The following is a 12,983-nucleotide window of genomic DNA, read 5'->3' as shown; positions in this document are numbered from 1 at the left end:
TGCATTACTTTTTTAATTTACAAGAAAATATCTGAGTTTCTTTTTAAAAAAAGTAATGCCAGTTACTTTGCATTCCCATTTATTGACTGACAAGTCTCCTGTCCCCATATTGGGAGAAATCGGCAGTGCAGAGGCGTTGTGTGCGCTGTGTGAACATGATGCTACTGTAGTTCTAGACTAAATGTGAATGTGCGTTAATTCATCCCACTCACAAAAAACTGATTTAGTATTCATCAAAATGAATTAAAACAGTGAAATGCAAACTCAGAATATGACGCAAACCTGCAATAATTAAATATGTCAAATAACACAAATGTATCTAATCCCATTTTATTAACCAATGTTTTTGCTGCTGACCTTTGATGATCCAGTTCAACCGTACTAATAAGCAAAAATCACTTTAGAGAAATGAACAATTGTGCTTAGTTTTTTTATTGCTGAAGAGTGTTTCTTCTCCTGCGTTCTACTGTACAGATGTGAATTTACTTTTGCTTCAGCCTGAGGTTTATTCATTACACTTTTTGGTGTGAAAGGGCTTTTATATTTGCTATAAATAGAACTTCTTATATTAAAAACAATCAAGCCCTGCTTATATTTAAAAAGTAACGCAAAAGTAATATAACGCATTACTTTCCATAAAAAGTAACTAAGTAACGTAATTAGTTACTTTTTTAGGGAGTAACGCAATATCGTAATGCATTACTTTTAAAAGTAACTTTCCCCAGCACTGCTAATAAAACGCTTAACATATTAAAGCGTCTTTGGTGTTTCAACAGGCAACAGGCAACAGGCAACACAGTGACACTATAGACACGGTTCGTGTCACTAATTAAAATTGCTTATTTCTCTGAATTTAAACATTCTTCGAAACATTTGGGTGTAAGTACATGTAAGTACACAAGTCAGCAAAATATATAACACTGTTCTAGTGGTTTTTGGATATTTTAATAAAAAAATACTAATGAATACATTTTTTACATTGTTTCCTTTCATTTGATGGGAACTATATTATATTTACTTGTATCATAAAATCTACCTGCACAGATGACCCCCAAAAAGCACGAGCACCCTATGTACTAGTCAGGTTAATTCATGCCATTTATTGTGCTGTGACCTTTCTTGCTGAAAAACAGATCCAATAAGAGCCATCACAAAGGTGCTTTCATCAATGAAAGCAGAAGTGCAGCCACAAATCAGAATTTCATATTAGATTATTTTACTTAGAGAAGGATGCATGCATTTTTACTGAAAAGGTAACTAGATCAAAATCAGATACACTTGACCAAAAGCAATACTCATCTTTTTTCCCCCCTGTTTGTTCTGCTCTCCATCATCTTTATTGCAAGCGGCAGCAACCTCATGCTGGCTCGTCAGATTCAGGATGTTATCCTTCTCTCTGCTTCTCTGGGTTTCCATGCTCAGAACATTCCAGCTTGATATTGAAGCGCAGCAGATCTTTACCTTGAAGAAAGAAATGGTTTACTCAAAAATGAAAATGTCCATAATTTATTAATTCTTATTTCAATCCAAACTTGAAGGAGATATTTTAAAGTATTTTAAGCTGCTGTATTTCAAGTATTTCAAGCTGCTGTTTTGCAAAAATATGTTTAAGAACATTTTGAAAATGTTTCCATTAAGGTATAAATACGTTATCTGATGTTCAAAACACCCTTTTTTAAAAATCATTTAAATGCGTATTTTTCTTGGTTATGCGAATGTTAAGAGAACATTCCATTTTGAAAGGGAACGTTACTTTTGAATGTTCTGAAACAAGCAGTAACATTTAAAAAATGATTCAGAAAAAAAAACATTCCATACATTTTTGAATTTTTTTGTGCTTACTTTAAAGTTAGAACGAATGTTCTATTATCGTTATTGGAAGAACATTTAAGAGAACCTTGCCAGAACATTAGCCAAAGTTCTGACAATGTTCCTGTTAGAAGGACACACTGAAAGTGCATAGAGATTTTTGCTCAGCCTGTGATTATACTCGAGGAATCAACAAGTTGTCGGATGTGATTTATCTCTCTGAGAAACAGCACATCTAGACTGGCCTGTGCATCTGGGATCTTTTGAATGATTTATGCAAGACTAATATAGATTTACACAACCAAATGTGCAGCAGTCAGTATTCAAACAGATTCATCACAAATGACACTATGTTTTGAGGAGAGCATGCATTAGTATCTCTCTGTGTACATAGATGTGATCGATGGTTTTTATTTGTTTTACCATTTGATTTAAACTGAATCTTATGGGAGTTTAGGAGTCTAGTCTTGAATTTTCTGTTTACACGTTTTGGTCATTTCTATGCCCTTATCAGAAGTCTATAATCAGGATTCTGATGTTCATGGATCCGTCTTTGTGTCTTTCCAGGTTGCTTGTCAGTTCATAACAATCCAATCTTTGTCATTCTTGTGAGGCTAAAGCTCTACTACAATGTTTAATCTCCAGTGTTTTGTTTACTCCTGATTTTTCCGCACCTCTGACAAACGATTTGTGACCTATATGGCATTTATGGCTTGCAAACAATGGTTTATCACATGTTCAGTAGTCATATTACATACCATTAAACTACTTCTCTTTTCATAAAACATATTTAATTATACTAACATATTAAATGATCATGGGAAGCTACAGATCTGTGTCAAAGAGCTGCAAATGAATGTGAAACTGTGAGGTCGCGTGTTATCAGGGATCTCCGAGGTTAACATACCACAAAAGCATATTGCAAGATGTTTTTCTGCTCAGGATAGTCACATAAAATGATATGGTTGCCAGAAAATATATATATTTAGTGTAAAAGAAAGGTGATACATTTATTTATGAATTCAGCTATGATTTTTAGAGAAAATCTAATTCAGTATTTTAGACTTTCAATAAATTAACCACTTTTACCTTACTGAATCACTATGATTCATGAACGAATCGTTTCAGGCCGCTTTTGCGAAACCAGAAGATCCAACCCCAAAGAGCAATTCCCGTGTACCTGCGTGTACAGTACAAATCTGAAGGCAGAGCAAATATATTTAAGTATTCCTGCTGGTTCCTTAAATGTGTCTACAGTAATCCTGTAGGCTGTTTGTAACACAGTCCTTCATGATTCCTGCAGAACTTTTCTTGAGAGTAGCACTAATGTCAAGCGGTCTCTGCTGCTTTCATGTGGCCATGAGTGGAAATGCCACACGTCCCATTATCATAATAACCAGTTTTCAAAAACAAAAGAAATGCAAATATGAAATATGATGAAAATATAATTTGAATATCAACATTCTTATAGCATGATCACATACTTTTAAAGATTGTTATAAATATATAATATGCATTTTAATTATTTGGAAGCCTAGAAGAATGTACATAAATATAAAGGGCAGACTGGAGCTAGGTCTGTATAAAAGCTAGAAAGATTTGCATTTACATGAAGCATTCTCTCCAGCGGTAGTTGTGTATGTTGGTGTCAAAAACGTAATCCAAACCTCTAACCTTAAATCAGAGTATTTTTATGAATTATGTCTATGAAACTAGAATTTTATATTTTTATAATACCTTATTATTGAAAAAAAAAAAGATTATATTTTAATTTTTATTATTAAAAAGAAAGTGAACACAGCAAAATCACAGTGGAATACATTCAGACACAAGTTGGCTATATAATGAAGGCAGATTTGAATTGAATTCTTGAACTGTGATGTCCATTTTTGCTGTTTCTTTAATTGGTTGTGTTTCCTAATTTCAAAATATTTATATTTTGATGAAAAGATAATGATAAACTCCTTGGTTCCCAGTGTGACAACATACCCCATGAGCTATTGGTATTGGGGCATGTGGTCACAAAAGGTCGATGTGTGTTCAGTGAACTATGTTATGAAAATATACTGCGTATATATAGAAAGTGAAATCTGGCCTGAAGAGCGATATGACATGGATGTGGATGTATTCTGGACAGGATTTATGAGATAAACAATGTGCTTCTATGCACTTTTTTTTAAATAGTATTTTAAAACATAATATGTATTAATTTCCATATTTATTGACCATTTATTATTTTACTGTTTGGTGCTCAGTGTGACAACTTACCCCATTAGATATTATTATTGGGGGCATGTTGTCACAAAAGGTAAAGTGAAATCTAATGTCTTTCTTTTAATATTATGGTGAAATATGACCTGGGCGTGTTCTTGACAGGACCTGTGAAATAAACAGAAAAAGTATATATAGAATAAACAAAATATAACTTGTACTCACGCATGACAACATGCAACACACACACACACAAATTCTTCATGTGGCATGAAATAACTTTTGTTGTAAATAAAAAGATGAAAAACAAAACGTCATGTTTAATTCAGTGTTTGTTTTGTTTTTTGTTTTTTTTGCAATTATTAGTGAAATTTACTAGCAATTTCTGTGTGTAAAATGCTTTTAAAGTCAACCCTACACTAAATTCTCTTCAGTGTAGTTTGAGAGTACATCCTTGTTTATCCTCTGTGGGAATTTGCAAACAAATGATATCCGTGCAGGTGTAGACTTACATCCCCCTGACCAATCACTGTAGAGATCTGAGTCTATATATAGCTGCTCCCAAACCCCCCTCCCACTACCTGCCGCAGGTAAAACAGCAGACCGCGTCTCGCAAGCACGCTCAAAGGCACCTCTAATCCGCACCATGTCATTCAAGAGCCCTTCCAGGAGTTTCTCCAGCTCAAGTCTTTCTGGCAGCATGGGGTCAAGGGGCAGTTGGTTCGGGGCCATTTCCCCAGCCGCTATAGGGAATCTGGCAAACACACTGCGTCCGATCGTGCAGATCAACAGCAGCACTTTTGCCCCAGCTGATGATAAAGAGGCCATGAAGGGTCTGAATGACCGTCTGGCGGGGTATCTGTCAAACGTACGACTCCTGGAGGACTCCAACAATCAACTGGAGGAGCAAATCAAAGAGGCTCTGATGAGGAAAGGAGCTGAGATCGGCAGAGACTGGAGCGCCTATGAGAAGATCGTTGCGGATCTGAGAAACCAGGTGAGCAAATAAAGGTTTTGTTAAGTACTCATGCATGCTTTTTATCATAAAGTACACAAGCAAATGTTTGGACACACCTACTCATTCTATAACTATTTTCCTTATTTTAGAATAATAGTAGGCTATATCATGAAGCAAATGAAAGTTTAGGAATTATGCTGGCCAAATATGTTCTTCTGTTTGAGCTTCTGAAAAGCTTCCGCCCTTTAAATTCCAGCTCTGCAACTTCTTTAAAGGCATGAGATGCAAGTTTATATGTATAATGGTCACTTGTTGATGTTTTTTACCAGCTCCAACTCATCTATTAAAAATTTTAAAAATTATTAAAATTCAATTTTAAGTCTGTTTATGGCTGTGTATGGGATTTAAGCTTGTAAAGACAAATGTTCAACAACAACTTGCTTATAATATGTTGCAACCTTAAAGTTTTAATTAAAATATATTGAATTATTAATTGAATGTAGAACTGATTCAATAAAAAAAACTATTCAATATCTATTTTTCATAATGCATTTTTATTTATTTTATTTTTATTTTATTTTAGTAAAAAGATGCATTTTGTATGAGTGACCTCGACAAAAGCAGCAAAAGACAGTAATGTTACAAACTGGCAAGAAAACAACTGAAATACAATTAAGAAACAAAATGGAAGAAATATTATTATAAAAAAAAAAAAAAAGACAAAGTCACAAAACTTTTACCTGAAATGTACTAAATGTTAAATAAATATTAAAAATAATCATTTCTATTTGTCCATGCATTTAAATGTTTCCAGACTTTCCTTTATTCTACTTGGTGTCTAGCAGATTCAGTTGCTCAAACATGCCTGTCTTGCACATTATTCCTGTGCACCCAAGTGTTTTTTAACCATGGGAAAACAAAAGCTGTTTTTATATAGTGGTTTGTCAAGATTGTTTTGTCAAGATAATTTTTTTGGACTTACTTAAAACACATTTCTGCACAGAAATAATCACAGAAAAAAGTCAGAAACTTTGACATACCTACCTTTGACATACATGCCTTTATTATTACCATTTCCTACGTTTTAGTATAATAGTAAAGTCATCAATGAAATAACAAAAAGAATGAATATATAATATATATTTTAATATATTATATACATTTACGCCTTAAACACACCATTCAACACTGATTAAACAGCAACACCTCAACCCTACAGAGATGCACTCGCAGGTGGTTTGTTTGATCTGTGTTTGTATGAGACTCACTGTTGGACCACAATCAGCCTTCTAATCACAAGCAGCAGCAGCAGTTAATAAATTAACAGGGCGCAGCCAAAGCAAACATCAGTCCTGGAAGTAAAATCGAATTAATTTTACTGTATAGTGCTCTAGAAGTCATAAATCAACGTGATTTCACCTTTGAGAAAATGAATCAACAATTTCATTAAATTTTTTTACATTAATATTAACACTATGATATTAATATTGCTTGAATTAATTGAATATTTAAATGATTTTATATATTATATTAAAATAATGGGAAATAGTTAAAAAAGTAATATTTGAATCCATAAAATCATTATTTGAGCTACTGTCAACAGATCTTCCCACCCAACCTGCCTGGTTTTTCTATGCTTTAGGGCAAGCGTTAAACAAACTCGGCTCTCCAGCAGCAGCTATGTTGCCAGATCCTGCCAATATAATCCATATAACTAAATCCATTGATCATTTTATTTTACAGGATGTTGCCAACCTGACAAACCAGATCAGCGACTCCCAAGTCAATGTGCAAATGGAGACTAAAAACAGTACAGACCTCAATGAGGTCATTAATAACATCCGCACGCAGTACGAGCGAGCCGTGCAGAAGAGCCGCGAGGAAACTGAAGCCTGGTATCAAAACAAAGTCAGTCATATTTTGCATTCTTTTGTTTTCTCCTTCTGTTATATATATATATAACAGCACATATAATAATTGTGTCTCTTAAGGATTAAAGGTTAAGCACCATCTTTCATTTTGTCAGTTGTGACCCTATGTTGTGTCCTATGGGAAAGTGCCTTTTATTTAGGAGAGCTTTGTGCCTAATTATAAGGCAGCACTATATTGTCATGTGACCCGGATCCCTTGTTCTCTTTGTTCCTCTCTATCCAGTTTGACAACATGACAGCTGAGGTGACTCAGAACACAGAAGCTCTGCAGGCAGGAAAGACAGAGCTGAACGAGCTGCGCAGGCAGAAACAATCTCTAGAAATTGACCTGCAGGCTCTGCACAACATGGTACGGTACACAGATTACACAAATTATCCACTTGACAAATCACTCAGCATTCTACACAGTCAGCACTCTCACCTGGCAGACATGTGCATCGTTTAAATGATTATGAGATGTGATAGCACGAAATGTTCCAATGCCTGTCTCTGTGCATGCATGTCATCTGAATTTACACATTATTCCTGTGCACCCATGTGTTTTTTTAAACCATGGGAAAATATTTCTTTGTCAAGATCATTTCTGAAGCACATTTCTGCAGAGAAATAATTGCTGGAAGTCAAAAGGTTTGACACACCTACTCATTCTTTATTACTATTTCTCACATTTTAGAATAATACTAGTCATTTATAAATAGCACAAATGAAAACAAAAATACTGGAAATAGAAAATCTAATAAAAATCAAATTAATGAAATAATATAATAAAAAATTGAATTACTGAAATGTACTAAATGTTAAATAAATATTAAAAATAATCATTTCTATTTGTCCATGCATTTAAATGTTTCCAGACTTTCCTTTATTCTACTTGGTGTCTAGCAGATTCAGTTGCTCAAACATGTCTTGCACATTATTCCTGTGCACCCAAGTGTTTTTTAACCATGGGAAAACAAAAGCTGTTTTTATATAGTGGTTTGTCAAGATTGTTTTTTCAAGATAATTTTTTTGGGCTTACTTAAGACACATTTCTGCACAGAAATAATCACAGAAAAAAAGTCAGAAACTTTGACATACCTACCTTTGACATACATGCCTTTATTATTACCATTTCCCACGTTTTAGTATAATAGTAAAGTCATCAATGAAATAACAAAAATGGAAACAAAAAGAATGAATATATAATATATATTTTAATATATATATATATATATATATATATATATATATATATATTATAACTTTTGTGAAAATAAAATGTCAAAATGTGGATGAAATAATGCTCCATTGTCATTCAGTGTAAGAAATATTTATGTAAAATGAAACAATATACTTATTCTGACAAAAATGAAATTAAACAATATAATACAATTAATAAACGTTTAAATTAAATAAATAAAAAATAAACATTTATATTTGTCAGTTTCACACAGAGGGTTTTATTTCAAGAAGTTATTAAGATCATGAGAAACATAACTTCAGATGTGTCCAAACCTTTCTTGTTCTGCTTGGTGCTTTGCAGATTCGATCACTCGAGGATTCGCTGCATGAAACGGAGGCACGTTACGCTCACGAAGTCAATGGGTACAACTCTCGAATCCTGCAGCTGGAGGGAGAGCTGGGACAGGTGCGAGCGCAGGTGGAGCGTCAGGCGGCTGAGTACGAGGCCCTGCTCAACCTCAAGTCCAAACTGGAGGCAGAGATTGCCACCTATCACCGTCTCCTGGAGGGTGTTGTTGATGACAAGGGGGACAAAAACAGGTAAGATGAAGGAGAGATAATGAGTTTGTGAACAGTGATCAAAAACTGGATGGGAAAAAAACATATTCCAGCTAAATGCTAGAATCATCCCTGACACTTAATCGCCTCAAGTCTTTAATGAGCTGAATCAGTTGTTTTTCTTTTAGACTGAAGCCAAATCCCTTATAAGCCCTTATGAAGAATCAAATTAGGACTGGGCAATATATCAAAAATTCACAATGTATTCAAGACAATTTTGCTTGTCATATAAAATTACTGTAAAAATTTGATAAGACAAATAATTTTTATTTTTTTTAATTCATGCATTTTCATGTTGACTTTAAACAATGTAGCAAAAATGCCATCAGAGTTGCATTCGTGCATCAGGTCACGCTGTCTATTTTAAAGGAACAGTTCACCCAAAAATGAAAATTTGCTGAAAATGTACTCACTCTCAAGCCATCCAAGATGTAGATGAGTTTGTTTGTTCATCGGAATATATTTGGAGAAATATAGCATTACATCACTTGCTCTCCAATGGATCCTCTGCAGTGAATGGGTGCCGTCAGAATGAGAGTCCAAACAGCTGATAAAAATATAATAATGCACAATAACCCTTAATGATTCAAAACACTGATTTAATGATTTGTTGCCAAAATCGAAAATGTCTAACTTTCTCTGAAAGTATTTTAGTGAAAAGAATATGCAGGTAAATACTGCTCTTTGTTCAAATGTTTTGATGTAGTCAAGAACAAATACAAAAAGCATGTTTATGCATGTTTGTTGCACCGTCATGTTGTTCCAATCCCAACCTGTATGCATTTCTTTCTTCTGCGGGGGAAAAAAAAAAGATGATATTTTGAAGAATGTTGGTAACCAAACATTTTCGGTTCCCATTGACTTCCATTCTATTTTATGTTCATATAATGGAAGTCGGTGGGAACCGAAACTGTTTGGTTACATTCTTCAAAATATCATCTTCATTTATGTTCCACAGAACAAAGAAAGTCATACAGGTTTAGAATTGTTGGTGGACTATTCCATTCATTTTTAAATCGTTTCATTTTATGTGCACATCACACAACATTGCTGCTTCCATACAGCATTCTCCCTTGTGAGCTGCGCATGCAAATCTAGCGTGCACAAAGCTCATCTTTCCATGGTGAAGTCACTCTATAGTAACAAACACACGGCACAAACTCTTTCCCTACAGGCTTGTGAGAAACATGTCCCAGCAAGCATCTGTCCATTAAAGTAGACACCACTTAAAGACAATGAGGGGGACGTTTCGGCCCTTGCAGAAAAGTGATCACTCAGTGTGGGGTTTTTCAGTGAACGACTCTTAACTTCGAACATTTAGTTGCATTCTTTCCATCAAGTACCTCCCTTTGTGCCACTCTCTCATGTTTTCTCTTCCCTCCACAGAGAGGAATTTTCTTTAGAGCAGGCGTTGTATGCAGGTGAGTGCCGTGACGCGTCGTGTAGATTTTAAGCATCGTCAGTGTGAGTTAAAAAACACGCTTGCCTAACCCACATCAAGCTTGTCTTCATACTAATCATCACTCACTGCTGTACTGTTTAACAAAGACGAGTAAACAGTGCTGCCCGAGCCCTCGCTGGCCAAATACACTCACATCACTCACACTGTTTATGTTTCTCACTGCTATCCTCATGCAAATATGTTTGGAGATAATCATCTTTGCAACATGTTACAACAAAAGGGTCATTCTACAAAACAGGTGCCATTTGTGTGCCTTTTTTAGCCACCTTCATTTTTTGGCTTTATTAACATGTATGTATTTACAGAGGAAAGCAAAATGCATATATTAAAAATCTTTTTTAATGTAATGCAAAGCTGAATTTTCTGAATCATTTTAATATGCTGATTAACAAAAAAAAACAATAATTATCCATGTTGAAAAATTCTTAATATTTTTGTGAAAACTGAAACATTTATTTTTCAGTATTCAGCATTTAATTGAAATAGAAATACTTTTTGATCAATTTATGCATACTTGCTGAATAAAAGTATTAATTTCTTTAAAAAATAAAAACTTACTGCCCCAAATCTTATGAACAAAAGTGTTTATACATTTACCTTTAAGTTGACTTTTATGCATTTTAATGTTTTTTTTTTAATAATTATAATTCAAAAAAAATATGAATGAAGTAAAATTAACAATCAACATCAATTCTCAAAGAAACACCTTTTAACTTCATGAGCTTATAATGCCAATTGTCAAATTAAACTAAAATCATATCTCAGAATATATTACAATTTGTTAATTTAGCTTGAGATGGTGCAATGCAATGTGTTAACTTTTAAAGCTCCCATATTGTACACCTTTCTGGAGTTTTATTTGAGGTTTTGATGTCCTTAAGAATATATATTTGCGGTATAAGTACCAAAACCATCTCAATATATTTTTACAGCTCCTCTCTCAGGAGCTCTGCTGAGAACGGGTCGATTTTGGTCTGTCTAATTAATATTCATGATATTAATATCCTCTCTTCTGATTGGCCTGTTGTGTTCTGAGTGACGCACGGCCAGGCCAACCACAGGTAACACAGGTAAGCTAGTCACAGCGCTAGCTGGAGGCAGCAAAACAAAGGGGAAACTGGAGGCGGCCCATTTAAACCAGCGCAGATTCGGCTACATAAGGAGCTTAAAATATCATCTTGTTGTGAAGTTGGGTGCCAGAATCGACATAATACAGCCACAAATTAGAAATTTGATCGCATATCTGCTGCCACTGCCAGACAAAAAACCGACGACAGCTGTGGTTAAACGCGATAAAACGAGCAGACTGGACAGAAACGATCGTCAAAAATGCTCGCGTTTGCAGCGCACACTTCTTATCAGAAAAGCTTCAATAAAGTATTGTCTTTTGTTGTTATGGGCGCGTCTACAGATTTCTTGCCATATGTCTATGTTTCTTGCATCTCACGACTATGTCGTGTATGAAATAATGTCTGTGTGCATGTGTGTAAAACAACAAACTGACGATTTATATATAATCATTTGTAATTGTATATACATTGTTGTGATTAATTGTGGCTGGAACAACAGTGTAGCTGTAAAAATAGTTGCCTGCTGAAATTGAAATGTATATACATCTTTATCATGACTAGATAGACACGGTGAGTTTGTCTTTACTACACACGTTAGATGTGATCCACCTCATAGTAACAATCCTGTCAGATCGTCCATCCTTTGAGTATAACGTGTAATGTTACAGGTCGGCCGATCTGGTTTCGTGGTTAAAGTTAACCTTTTCGACATGTTTCCGTGTTGTTGTTGTTGCTCAGCAATGGCATGGATGCCATGTTGTTTCAGTTTTGACAATATGGGACCTTTAAATCAATTACTTGTCTGATGGGATTTTTGAAATGTACAAAAACTTGCAAAATTATCTTCTTAAACTGCAATAGGCACCTGATTCATAGAATGACCCTAGTAATATTTATTAAAATGTTGCTTTCTCAACTAATATATGCATCATGATGAAGCTTAATGAATTCTTTGCTTTTAAGAGCTTCTAGTGCTTTTTTTTTTTTTTGGTGTGCTACATAATTGTCTTAATGAATTACTAAAGACTGATTCTAACCTTCAGCCTACGTTCTGTCTCCAGTTCCTCCCGTCGGACTTAAGAAAGCCATCATCATCACACAAGAAATAGTGGACGGAGAAGTGGTCTCTCAGAGGGAACTTGAGCAAAATCTTACTAATCACAATGACCTGGAAGTTTCTGGGGAGGATCAGGAGTTGACAGAACAACTGGAGCTAGCAGTGGAAGAGGCAAAAGCAGAGGAAGAGAAAGTAGCAGAACAACTGGAGCTAGCGGTGGAAAAGGCGAAAGCAGAGGAAGAGAAAGTAGCAGAACAACTGGAGCTAGCGGTGGAAAAGGCGAAAGCAGAGGAAGAGAAAGTAGCAGAACAACTGGAGCTAGCGGTGGAAGAGGTGAAAGCAGAGGAAGAGTTAACAAAACAACTGCCGTTAGCATAGGAAGATGAGTTAGTGGAGGACAGAGAAGTCACCTGCTGAACACGATGAGGAGGAAGAAGCTTCTCAAGATGTTGTGAAGAAAAAGTAACTTTTTACTGCTATGTCTCATCCTATTCTTACAGCCTCAGTGGTTCTTCTTCTCTGTCTTTGTTCCTTTGTTCTTGCTCAGTTTTTCTTTGTGTTGACCATGACAATTTTATCAATCTCCTATGCCACAATTAAATATGTATGAGCTTCATTTTCTGGTCAGTGTTGTTATTTTCTAATGTAAATTACCAATCTAAGGGTAGGGGTCAGTAATAATAATTTTTGAGTAAGCAATAAGGTA

The 12,983-nt window shown here is 34.9% G+C and overlaps 1 protein-coding gene across 1 annotated transcript; it reads left to right on the top strand.

The window, feature by feature from the left end:
• The first annotated feature begins 4,590 nt into the window (after nt 1–4,590).
• On the top strand, nt 4,591–12,893 carry LOC107596585 (keratin, type I cytoskeletal 18-like). Its single transcript, XM_016287342.1, has 6 exons — nt 4,591–5,017; nt 6,722–6,886; nt 7,133–7,258; nt 8,432–8,670; nt 10,075–10,109; nt 12,282–12,893. The coding sequence occupies exons 1-6, from the start codon at nt 4,667–4,669 to the stop codon at nt 12,653–12,655; spliced, it is 1,290 nt and encodes a 429-aa protein (XP_016142828.1). The 5' UTR covers nt 4,591–4,666; the 3' UTR covers nt 12,656–12,893.
• Nucleotides 12,894–12,983: the final 90 nt, after the last annotated feature.

This window comes from Sinocyclocheilus grahami, unplaced genomic scaffold (assembly GCF_001515645.1).
Source record: "Sinocyclocheilus grahami isolate Dianchi unplaced genomic scaffold, SAMN03320097.WGS_v1.1 scaffold221.1, whole genome shotgun sequence".
Classification (NCBI taxonomy): domain Eukaryota; kingdom Metazoa; phylum Chordata; class Actinopteri; order Cypriniformes; family Cyprinidae; genus Sinocyclocheilus; species Sinocyclocheilus grahami.
Note: the sequence above shows the minus strand (reverse complement) of the source record. Positions and strands in the feature narration are given on the sequence as shown.

Excerpts from the sequence above, each read along its gene's own strand:
- LOC107596585 (XM_016287342.1), top strand. The coding sequence starts at position 4,667 with ATGTCATTCAAGAGCCCTTCCAGGAGTTTCTCCAGCTCAAGTCTTTCT. Across the intron at positions 8,671-10,074 it reads GACAAGGGGGACAAAAACAG|AGAGGAATTTTCTTTAGAGC; the intron begins GTAAGATGAAGG and ends TTCCCTCCACAG. Across the intron at positions 10,110-12,281 it reads AGAGCAGGCGTTGTATGCAG|TTCCTCCCGTCGGACTTAAG; the intron begins GTGAGTGCCGTG and ends TTCTGTCTCCAG.